The 11,757-nt window shown below is 43.4% G+C and overlaps 2 protein-coding genes across 3 annotated transcripts; both read left to right on the top strand.

Annotated features, from left to right (window-relative positions):
* The first annotated feature begins 719 nt into the window (after positions 1-719).
* Positions 720-1,971, top strand: LOC135639183 (glyoxylate/hydroxypyruvate reductase HPR3-like). The gene is made up of 2 exons (XM_065152982.1): positions 720-1,184; positions 1,444-1,971. The coding sequence occupies exons 1-2, from the start codon at positions 720-722 to the stop codon at positions 1,969-1,971; spliced, it is 993 nt and encodes a 330-aa protein (XP_065009054.1).
* A 3,871-nt stretch (positions 1,972-5,842) lies between these two features.
* Positions 5,843-8,602, top strand: LOC135638580 (protein SHORT INTERNODES 1-like). 2 transcript variants are annotated; one of them, XM_065151750.1, is made up of 3 exons: positions 5,843-6,298; positions 6,432-7,128; positions 7,346-8,602. In XM_065151750.1, the coding sequence occupies exons 2-3, from the start codon at positions 6,519-6,521 to the stop codon at positions 7,723-7,725; spliced, it is 990 nt and encodes a 329-aa protein (XP_065007822.1). In that variant the 5' UTR covers positions 5,843-6,298; positions 6,432-6,518; the 3' UTR covers positions 7,726-8,602. The 2 variants fall into 2 exon arrangements, with proteins under 2 accessions (XP_065007822.1, XP_065007821.1); XM_065151749.1 differs by having other exon boundaries at positions 5,844-6,298; positions 6,426-7,128.
* Positions 8,603-11,757: the final 3,155 nt, after the last annotated feature.

The raw sequence follows: 11,757 nt of genomic DNA, 5'->3' as shown, positions 1-11,757 counted from the left end.
AAATAAAATATTTAGCTTTATTTATCATAATATTTTTAGTTTTATCAATAAAAATATAAAATATATATATATAAATATAATTTTAATATTTCAGTTGATGATAGCGAACGATATTAGTGGTGACAAACGATTATATTGTTAGAGATCACGAGTGGTTGTTATGAATGAAAAGAGTGACAGTAAGAGATGAGAGTCACTTTACAGATGCAAAACGATATCGCTCGATAGATCTGACGTAAATGTAAAGCAGCGTTGCTCGACAACTACGTTTGCGCCGACATAGTTATCGATTGGTAAAAGGGTCACTCGATGTTTTCATCGACACTAACACAAATGTAGAGTGATAAAAGAGTCTCTTGACAACTGTATCAACATCAATGTAAATGTAAATACAAAGGAGCTCTTATCTCTCGCTACCCCAATGGCATCGTCATCTACCACAACCAACGTTATCTATAACCATCGATTGAAATACTAAAATTATTATTTATATATTTTAACCAATAAAATTGATGATATTAAGATAAATGAACCTATATGTTTAACTTTGATAATCCAGAATAAATATTTTAAATATAGTTGTATTTAGCCGTATATTCTGTCCCCAAAACTTTTTTTTTCACTGGCGTGGCTGACAAATGGACGGTGGAGCCCAAAGCCGATGACGTCAACGCTCACCATATTAAGTTGCCGGTCGTTCCCTTCCCTCTTTCCGTTCGATGGCGTCAAGCTCGGTGCCGCAAGGTCGGCCGGAAACAGAGCGGCCGCAGCTGCTCTTGCTCCGCCCGCCCTCTGCAGCCCTGGACGAAGTCCTCTCGGCGCGGTTCGAGATCCTGAAATCGTGGGAGTCGCCGCTGCCCCTAGACCGCTTCCTCGCCAGCCACGCCGCCGACGTCCGCGCCCTGCTCGTCATCGACCTCTTCACCGTCGACGGGCCCCTCCTCGACGCCCTTCCCGCCCTCCGCTTCGTCTGCACCACCAGCGCCGGCGTCAACCACATCGACCTCGCCGAGTGCGCCCGCCGCGGCATCGCCGTCGCCAACGCCGGCACCGTCTTCTCCCAGGAAGTCGCCGAGTATGCCGTCGGCCTACTCATTGAGGTTTTACGCCGGGTGTCGGCGTGCGACCGGTACGTCCGCCGTGGTCTGTGGCCGCGTGGTGGCGACTACCCTCTCGGCTCCAAGGTTTGGTTCCGTCCACCAGTTTTGCCCCTTCGCTTCTATTTCTTTCATGTGCTATTACGTTTCTCGAGACTATTAGATGCGGAAGACGAAGCTTTGTGCTATGCAAGTCTTGTTTGCGTTGAAGATTCGCCAAAAGTCTAATTAATTACTGCACTGCATGAGAGCATCATGATCTTAGTATTACTTTATACATGTGTTCTCTTGATCTCTGCTAGAATCAAAACACTAGAAGTTGTTGATCTCTGCTTAATGGCTGCAGTTGGGTGGGAAGCGGGTCGGCATTGTAGGGCTGGGAAGTATTGGATCTGAAGTAGCTAAAAGGCTGCAAGCTTTTGGTTGTCCAATCTCATACTTCTCAAGATGCAGAAAGCCACAATTTCCATACACATACTTCCCCAGCGTTGCTGATCTTGCAGCTCAAAGTGATGTGCTAGTTCTAGCTTGTGCTCTTACCCATGAGACACACCACATCATCAACAAGGATGTTATGGCAGCACTGGGGAAGGATGGGATCGTCATCAATGTGGGCAGAGGAGCTCTTGTGGACGAGGCAGAGTTAGTGAAACGCCTGATGCGAGGCGAGATCGGCGGTGCCGGTCTCGACGTGTTCGAGCATGAACCTGCTGTTCCAGAGGAGCTCTTTGGCGTGGATAATGTAGTGCTTTCACCTCATGTGGCCATGCAAACATTCGAGTCGTCTTCCGACCTCTGTCAGCTGACTGCAGCTAACTTGGAGGCCTTCTTCTCCGACAGACCATTGCTGACACCTGTTTCATTGCCAGCTTGATTATGTCACTATTGTTAGATTATGTTATCTTATTTAATTAAATAAGATATATTATAGATATAATTATTATGATTTTTAGAAATTCAGTTAAAGTAGGATTCCTTAGGAGATAGGAAGAAACTTTCCTAATAATTTATCCTAAACCTTCTGCTCTCTCGTCATGATCGGTTAAACAAGGGATGATCTCAGTGCATCTCAATGTAGTTGAGAGATCGAGGTTTTTCTCTCAATCTTTCTCCCCTAGTCCCCTAATTCATCAATCTATATGGTCCTATAAAGAGAGATAAAAAGAGAGGAGAATGATCTAGTTTCGCTTTGTAAATTAATATCTCAGATCCGACGATGAAGTGATTATAGATCAGATAAGGTTCACATTACAGGTAGCATGATTACATATTTTATGCTAACAACTATTATCAATCTTATCAATTACTCGAGTGGATCAAGTCCGACATTGTATTGGCTTGGATGTTGTTAGAAGAAAAATTCGAGATCTTCTAAATTTCTCCAAATCTAATATGTGGATCAGAAATTCTTGTACTCGGCGTTGATTTGGACAAAGAGGTCAAAGGAGGGGAGATGGCAGACAGTGAGCTATGTGCCTTGTCTACCTCTCATCCTTGTCCTTTGGAAAACTACGTCGGCTCAACGTGGAGATACATTTCATCTCACCATCCTCCTTTACCTTCTTCAATAACGCTCATCACTGTCGCCATTGCAGAAGAGGTGGATAAGAGGAGGAAGAGATACGTGCAGGGGGAGGAGGGAGCTGATCATCTACTTTTTCCTCAACCCTAAATAGAAGGGACGACGTGAACGAGGGACGGACAAAAAGAAAAAAGGAAGCAAAATGGTCAACCGACACAAAGGAGGAAGATAGATCTATGACAATTGACACAAAGTAGGGAAAATCTATTCATCCATTGACTTGATCATGTTTCGTTCATAAGAATATCAAACTTTTAAACGAGAGAGATTATTAGATTTCGATTAGTTTTATATGGAAAGCGGAAAAAGAGACAATTCAAACTGACAAAATTAATAGTCCGAAAAGATATTGTTGATGTCCGAATCAATTTGATGTGATTTAGACTCATGTGCCCAAGATTATCTGAGATGCATCCGAGATGAAAATAGGAAATCATTTAAGGTATCACCTGAATAAGACTGAGGTCGAAAGAGATTTTTCGAATCGATTTTTGTAACATCGATATATTAAATTAAAAATGACCCCTTGATTATATTAAAAATGAGCTTCGATATATTCTACAGAATAATCTTTGAGGAGACGATAAGGACGGAGATCACTCAAGCAGACCGATGAGAAACAACTTTTTATCTCTTCTTCCAACCTAAATATCAGACACAAATCAAATGATCGATAATATTCTCCAAATCAATGGAGGACCCAAACCTAAATATAATATTCTCCCAATCACGTCACGATCATAAAATCTATCAACTGAAGTATTGAATTGCTGGGGTATCTGACACAGTCTAACGCTGCTTGCATATTGCGTGCAGTGATTCTGCTCATTAATGTCAATCCTTTTCAATTGTTCTTTTGATTAGGACCGTCTAATCCCACCTAATAGACGTCCACTGTCAGGGCCCACCTATCCCTAGTGGGGGGCCCAACCACCATGCTTGACTACCAAGCTTCACAATTGGATCTCGTACAGTACAGGATATCTATCATCTTAATCGGTGGAGTAAAGCTCGAAGGTTTCCAACAGAAGGTTTCCTATATGCACGAACGTGCTTCATCGATAGGATCCCTGACATTTAGAATCAGACTCCATAAAATTATAGACGATTTCTACTTTGGGCTGCGATTCCTGTTTTCATGTGACAAAGATAGAAGAACTCGCCAGTTCCATCTCTTCCTCCAGCCTGTTTCTCGGTTGCGTCAACATAGAAGAATCATAGTCATTGATCGAGATGAATACATATCTACTCATCCACTAGTTAATTTAAATATGACCAAAGTTTACTCAGATGCGTTTTGTAGGGTTATATCTTACATCATAAGTATGATGAGCAGATGCGATGTATCTACGTTTCCTCTTGTCCTTCTCTATGTGCCCTGTAACGAGAGGAAAAAGAAGAGCTTGAAGAAGAAGAAGAAACAGGTCATTAGATGAGCAGTTCTGTTGAGACGTAAACATAGCCAAGCTCAAGTAGAACGTATTTGTTCGCTGGTCTACTACTGTAACGTGCAGGAAGGAAACCAAGGATTGGTTGCCCTAATCAAAACACGTGTGGCCATGCACGACATGGGTTACCATCATGTAGAGAGAGAGAGAGAAGAGGGGAAGGGATCAAGGTCTGGAATATTACTGGGGGAATACCACTCCTCGATCACATGGATTCTCTGTGGACACGCTGAGAACGAAGTTTGTTGGCTCCGGGATTTGTGTCGTCTTCTTTCTCTGATCTCTCGCTCACCAGCACTGTGTATTCGTTTCTTTATGGAATCGTGGTGGCGCTGAGTCCGACAACGCCAGCCGAGATGAGAAGAAGAAGAGGCGGAGAGAGAGGGCTACAGACCGGAAAGGAGAGAAAGGAGACGGAGTCAACTCCCGGGAGGCCGCACAGGGCTCGAGGAGTGAAGAGAAGCGACAGGTACACGTTCATCGGGACACCCCCGCATCATTCTCCCAGCAATTCAGCTCCACGACTGTCCTTTTTCGGCATCGCATTATCCACCCATACTGCGTACGTATTCCTGCAAACATGGATAGTATTTAGCCAGCTCACGTTCAACTACGTGCTCTACCGATTCCACATCATAAGGGTCCACTCATCCTCGGTATAAGATGCAGGAGATCGTTGATAGCTCGGATGCGATAGTGCAAAAGATGAACCAACCAATGAACATTACCTCTACTTTTTCCTCTTACTTGACCTTCCTAATCGTAGAGTTCAGTGATGACAGCCTTCAGTTCCTTGTGAGCTAGGTTTGGACGAACTAGACAGGACAATGCGGTCCAGTGGGACCACATTCCATGCTGATTAGGACCAATAGGTGGTCCTCTTCCTGTGGACCCATCCATCGTCTCATATCCCGAATCTTAGTCGTCGACGGGGGAATGGCCATTAACTTATTGCACTACGACACCTACACCACCACGTAGCTTGCTGCCGCTAAATTCAAGTTGCTATGCTGTCATTAGGGTATATCCGACACTAATCACCCATGCATGCATGCATGCATGCATTCCATCGGTGTGGATGAAGAGTTGCCGTGGGAGATGGAACGTGTCCCGAGTTAAGTGGCCACATTCGGCGGGATTCCGGACCGGCGGGGCAATGAATGCGTAGCAATAGAAAACTCATGCATAGTACTGCACGTAAAACGATGCAGTATACGCCCATAAAATAAGCAAAAGAACAGTACCCAGAAAGGGAAAGAAAGACACTGCTAGGAACCGAATACGAGGACCTACGGGTAGTAAATACGAATCCCGACTCATCTTCGCCTCCCGCCCTGTCTTCTATTCACTGCAACACTGATACTGAGGCACACATCACATACTGCAGGCAGTCTGAATGAGGGCAGACTTGTTTGCGATGTCTTCGTCTCGCTCTGTTCCGTGTTGTATTGTTAGGCTTCTCTAACTTTGGAGCAGCGACATAAAAGTTGAGAGAGAGGCAGCAAAAAGTAGCGGGTTTTGCGCCAGGCAACAGCTGTCGGTTTGACACGTGTAACACTTTCCTCCCTTAGATCGCGCAACAATATGGTCCACAGTCTTGCGGTAGCTCATATTGGATGACGGGGAACCAAAAAAGAAAGAAAGCAGAGGGAAGATTAGGTTGATTTCCTTTGTTTCTTTATTTTCGTAGATTAAATCAGGTATATATGGTTTTATTTTTAGTGAGTCAAAAGAATATGTTTTTTATTCTTTTTCTAGCAGAGAAAGAGAAGAGGAGGAGGAGGAGGAGGAGGAGAAGGTAGTGGTGTAATAAATGGGATTGAGGTGGTGGCAGCAGCGAGTGGTTGCAGTCTCCATGGCGGCGTTACAGTGGCTCTAAGACCTCGGCTTGAATATACTCCGCAAACACGGAGAGAGAGAGAGAGAGAGAGAGAGAGAGAGAGAGAGAGAAGGGAATTCGAGGGATCGAAGAAGAGAGAGAAGCGAGGGAGAGGAGTTCAGCTGCAGCGGCTGCGGCTGTGCCTGTGCCCGCCTGTCTCTCTCTCTCAGAGCAGCTAGAGATCGTTAAAGACAAACAAAAAGCGGACAAGAGTTGCAGAGAAGTAGCAAGAAAACTAGCATCACAAGAACGATCCCTCTACTCCTTGAAGGATACAAGTAATTTAGTAGAGGTACAACCGCTTAATTCTACTATGTCTATCTATCTTTATCTCTTCGCGCAATTCTAACCCCTTTCATTAGTTGATTTGTAGTCTTACCATGTTGTGCCTTGTGATTATTTTTGCCTTCCTTGTAAAGAATTAGATCTAGTGGATTAGGCAAAGGGTAGAGAAAGAGGAGAGGGGGATCGATCGATCCTCCTATGGATTTAAGAGTTCTCGAGGAAGGAGCATGGCAGGATTCTCTTTAGGTGGGGGAAGCAGGCAAGGAGGAGGAGAAGAAGGGATTCCACCTGAGAGCTTATTCCTCTACGGCAGCGGCAGTGGCGGTGGTGGTGGCAGTAGAACCGAAGAGATCACCACCTACACAAGAGGCTTCGAGCTATGGCAGCAGCACCAGCACCAGCACCTCTACACCTCCACCACCGCCGGGCTTCTTTCCTTCTCGGATGAGCCGCTCCATGCCGGTGGAACTGTCGGCCCCACGTTAAGCATGAGAGGCAGCGGTGGCGGCGGAGGGGTGAGCTGCCAGGACTGCGGCAATCAGGCCAAGAAGGACTGCGTCCACATGCGGTGCCGGACCTGCTGCAAGAGTCGAGGTTTCCAGTGCCCCACGCACGTCAAGAGCACCTGGGTCCCCGCCGCCAAGCGCCGTGAACGCCAGCAGCAGCTGTCCGCCACCGCCGCCCTTCAGCATCAGTCTCAGCGCCTCCGAATCGGTGGATCGACGACCGCGGCTCTCACCCGAGGAGGTGGAGGTGATGACAGCGGAGGAGAGCCGTCCAAAAGGGCTAGGGAAATAGTCAACCGTCGACCCACTGCCATCACCAGCACTTCATCAGGTTGCAACAGCATTACGCGCCGTACAAATCCTTCCACTATTTCCTGTGTCGGTTCGACTGGTCTCTCGAATTCTTTGCGTGTGCTTCGTTCCATCGTTCTCTCTCTCTCTCTCTCTCTCTCTCTCTCTCTCTCTCTGTGCACCTTTCCATACATATATTAATTAGACAAGAGTTGAATGTAACGAGTTCCTGATGGCAATCAACTAAACTGTGGCAGGAGGCGACGGAACGGAGGCGGTGAGTTTCCCCGCGGAGGTGAGCTCGCCGGCTGTGTTCCGATGCGTGCGTGTGAGCCCCATGGACGACGCCGAGGACGAGTTCGCATACCAGACGGCCGTCAGCATCGGTGGGCACGTTTTCAGGGGCATCCTCTACGACCAGGGCCCGGATGCCCAGTACCCATTTCACGGTGATCAACCCTCGTCTTCCACTGCCGCCGCTGCCATTACCACTGCAGCTGCCTTTGCTACTAACCTCACTGCTGCACCTCCTACTAGCTCAACAGCCGGATTATTGGACCCATCCGCTCTTTATCCGACTCCGCTGAGCTCCTTCATGGCGGGTACTCAGTTCTTCCCACACCATCCGAGACCCTAGAGAGCTCGTGTGCTTCTTTTAGAACTTAGAACAGCTTTAGTGCCTGCCTTACTCTCGTTTCCAGTCCTCTACCTTAGACACTGTAGTGTTGGAGTCATCTCATCTTGATTTCCTTCAAGGCGATTGAATCTAACAAAAGTTTCAGCCATGGCTTAGCTTTTTCCCACTCCTTCCATTCGGAGCCTTTGTCCCCTTGAGATTGCCAGCCATCTATTGGAGAAGGGCTAGTGTAGGGCCTTACGGGGGGTTTGCCCTTTAGGCCTGCAGGTTAGGAAGTGGACGACCGAAGCAACATTGAGTTGGTTTGGCAAGTAGTTAGGCAACAGGAAGACCCGCGAGAACAAGCAAGGACGGATGCCTTCGTTCTTGATGGCTAGCTTACTCGCCTGTTGCTTTCTTGGAGTCTCTATCATATGTCGAGCTCTCTTTTCCTAATCTTGCTCGAGTTCATGTGTCAGCCCCGAGTGCAGTGCAGAAAGTTGCAGGCCACCATGCAATGGCAAGGGGATACGGAATCCTGCAGACGAAACCTCTCACATTCTCCTTCATCGGTCTCTCCTGTCCCCTTCCTTGCTATGCATGCATTACTTCTCTACACGATGAGGCGCACAACTAATCTCCGCTCTCCGACTCGGAACCATGGTTGGATGCCCTCGTCGCTTTCTCTCTTTGGCCTGACCACAGGGAAGAATGACATGAAAGGATGATAGCAACAAAGACTTGGAAGAAAGTAAGCTGTCATTTGTCTCTCATCCATCTCACCTTTTGCCATGAAAACATATCATATGTTAGCTTCTTGTCTGAAAAAGGTTGTTGTTCAGAGCTTTATCTATTCTTTCCTATTGCATTGAAGTTGGGATTTACCTTCCCAAGTCAATTCTATTGTTGGTGGATTCTTCTATCTGGTTTTCATGTCTTTCTTGTCAAACTTATATGTTTTTTTTGCACTGAACATATTAGCATTCTACATGTTTAAACTTTATGTGTGTCTAAAAGGGATGAACATCATAGAGATGCATATACTCAAGGAAGCAGTATGCATCTGTAGGAGTGACAGACAAAAGCTATGCAGTATACCATCTCAATTGGATATGGAAGATATGTATGAGTCAGACATGAATGAATAGCTTTTGTTTAATGGTTAGATCTCTATCAGTTCATGACTTTGTAGCAGTAAAAAAAATAGTTGAAAAGACAGCAGATATATGCATGCTTACAGTGACAGTCAGATGTCTACAAAAATATTTTCATATTGTTTTCAATAAATTTTAATGGAACAAAAACAAAATTACACTACAAGGAAGTTTGGATTGGATTGTCTCTAATTGAGCTGTGGCATAATAACTACAAGAAATATGTCTTAGAAGCTTAAACTTGAACCAAAAGATTATGATAAGCTGAATGGAAATGTCTGCAGCATTATTTGAAGTACTTATATGAGTGACAACTATTTCTGCAGTAAGTTTGCTCTTTACTAGTCCATGATGAGACATTTCCAGATATCAATTTTTGTCTACATGCACCTACAAGCATCTCTCTTAGGTAGGATGGCCTTTATTTTATCTTTATTTTTTGCCCACCTTTCTTTTATCTTCATGGATCACTAGGTTATGTGCCTTTCACCACTATTGCCTGATTTGATTGATCTAGCATACACATGAATGTTTACCTTCCATTTTTAATAGATTTGTTATCAATGATTCCTCGGATAACTACAAATGTGTCTGCAAATAATAAATATTATCTACTAAACTCAGATACTTAGTGATCAGTAACATGTGCTAGAGGTTTTTTTCCCCTAATTATTTGTCTTAAGATACAAAATAAGTATTTTTTTTGAAAGTCTGATGGATTTTGAACTTCCAATGTATCATCTAAAATGAGTGTATGACCTTACAATTTTGTTTGAAGATTTCAATTTAGATACCTTCATGCCCATTGTTGCTTCAAAATGATCAGCATCAATTAATAATAAGGTAATACTGTCAAGTTAAACTCTGTCATTTGTCCTAAATAATTGTACTTTTGTATAATCCATCATCTACATTCAATGATGTTGATTAGTTGTAACATTAATCCCTCTTACCTGGATTAATCAATATCATTGAACTATTTTTTTCTCTTATTTAAGGCCAATAACAAAATGGATCTCTATATGAAAGTTCATATGTTAGAAAATTCCACTCTAAACAATCAACCACAGCTATCACCTCCTAATCTTCCTAGGCATACAAGCTGAACCCAAGCTAGTATAAGGATGTTTACCCAAAAGAAAAAAAAAAAAGCCTCTTGTAAGGTCTCTCTCATATTTGTCTCATTATAGATAACATAACAAATATCAATGTAACAAATTGATTTCTCACTTGATCTGAAACTTCTATTTTGCATCATCTTTCAGTTTTCTTGATGTTCATCATTTAGCTATTGTCATACTTAACAATGGAATTTTGCTAGTGCAAATGTGACCTCCTTGACAAAAGTGGCATCAAGTTGCACTAAAGAGAGAGAGAGCACACCTGCAACTTGCCATGTTACCAATCATTAGAAACAACTGTTGCTTGATTACTAATATATTCTCCATCAATCAGCACCAGTCCTACTCTTTTTGGGCTACCTCACTAAACACATTCCCCATTCTGGGAATAATGATGATGCACATTAGATAAGAATTACACTTGAAGGAATTGCTTACTTTGCAATCTTATTTCTCTTTCATATCATTAGGTGTTGAAGGATATGGATGTTAGAGACTTTTGGGTATAGGAAACAACAGGAAGGGAGTCTAAATTGCTGGTGAGCAAACATCCTCTTCTTTTTCATATGACCACTAGAATGAATTCAATTTCTAATGCATGCAGGCCAATCTTGGATCTTAATTTACAACAAATTAGAATTATCATGAAATAGTTAAGTAAAATTATTGTCAACTTTTAGAGGAAATGAAGACCTAAGTCGGAGATCATCCTTACGTGTTTATCGAATACCTATATATAAAAAAAAAAAAAAAGGCCTGTGACCATACAATTTAAAGAATTGTGGCCAAGTATTAACTCTTTTCGTCTCCAAACTAAATTACCCCTTTTTTTAGCAAGTTAATTTATTTTCCTCACTTTCATCTTTTGTTATGAACAAAAGCTTGTCTAATGATCTTGGCCCATTTTACCTTTTTTTCTCTCATGCACTTAGGCAAGATGAGATGTAAAAGTTCAAGATTATCTCCGACATCTGATGGGGATATAAATAGGAATAACCTTTGTATATGAACAAATACTAGAAGGTCATGATATGCAGCGGAATTAAATGAAATCACAATCAAATAGAACACCAAGATATACGTCGAAAACTCTTCCAATGTGAAGAGTAAAAACTACGGGGCAAACTAGAGATAATCCACTATGAGAATAATGAATATACAAATCTCAATCTTTTACCCTAAACCCTAGCAACAATCACAAGAGAATAACTAGGATACAAGGATCACGTCACTGCCTACAATATCTAAAGCCTCCCCAAGTAATCACAGCAAGAGTCTATTGTAGATTTGATCTAAACTGAGATGAGAACACTGCTAGATGATTGAGAACAGCCTCTCTACGTTGTCTTTGTCTCCTTCCCTTTCTTTCTACCTTGTTTTACTCCTTTTCTCTGGAATCCCATGGTTATTGCCTTCTCCCACATTGCTGCCCTATTTATACCTTTTTCTGCCTCCAAAACGTAGCCACCACACCCCCCTAATGTTAATTAGGGTTAGGTTAAGAGGGGGTGAGCTGTGGGCTGCCCAAGCCCACTATGGGCTGAATTTGTGGGCTGCCAGCCCAACAACCTCCCCCTTCAGCCCATAAGGGAGGTTGTCTCATGACTCCTCAATGTGAAGCCATGCCGACCAGCTGTCGGCATATCTCCTGTCTTTCTTTTGGTAAAATTTTTGTCAACATGTCTCCTCCGTTGTCATCTATGTGAATTTTCTGAAGCTGCAACTGCTTCTCTTCAAATACTTTTCGAATCCAATGGTATCTGGCATCTATATGCTTT

Source organism: Musa acuminata, chromosome BXJ3-5 (assembly GCF_036884655.1).
Source record: "Musa acuminata AAA Group cultivar baxijiao chromosome BXJ3-5, Cavendish_Baxijiao_AAA, whole genome shotgun sequence".
Lineage (NCBI taxonomy): Eukaryota > Viridiplantae > Streptophyta > Magnoliopsida > Zingiberales > Musaceae > Musa > Musa acuminata.
This window is presented reverse-complemented; position numbering and strand designations above follow the sequence as displayed.

What these genes read in the sequence shown, in the direction of transcription:
- LOC135639183 (XM_065152982.1), top strand. Translation starts at nt 720, where the DNA reads ATGGCGTCAAGCTCGGTGCCGCAAGGTCGGCCGGAAACAGAGCGGCCG. An exon ending in ACTACCCTCTCGGCTCCAAG is followed by an intron (nt 1,185 to 1,443) that starts GTTTGGTTCCGT and finishes TAATGGCTGCAG; the next exon opens with TTGGGTGGGAAGCGGGTCGG.
- LOC135638580 (XM_065151750.1), top strand. Translation starts at nt 6,519, where the DNA reads ATGGCAGGATTCTCTTTAGGTGGGGGAAGCAGGCAAGGAGGAGGAGAA. An exon ending in CATCACCAGCACTTCATCAG is followed by an intron (nt 7,129 to 7,345) that starts GTTGCAACAGCA and finishes AAACTGTGGCAG; the next exon opens with GAGGCGACGGAACGGAGGCG.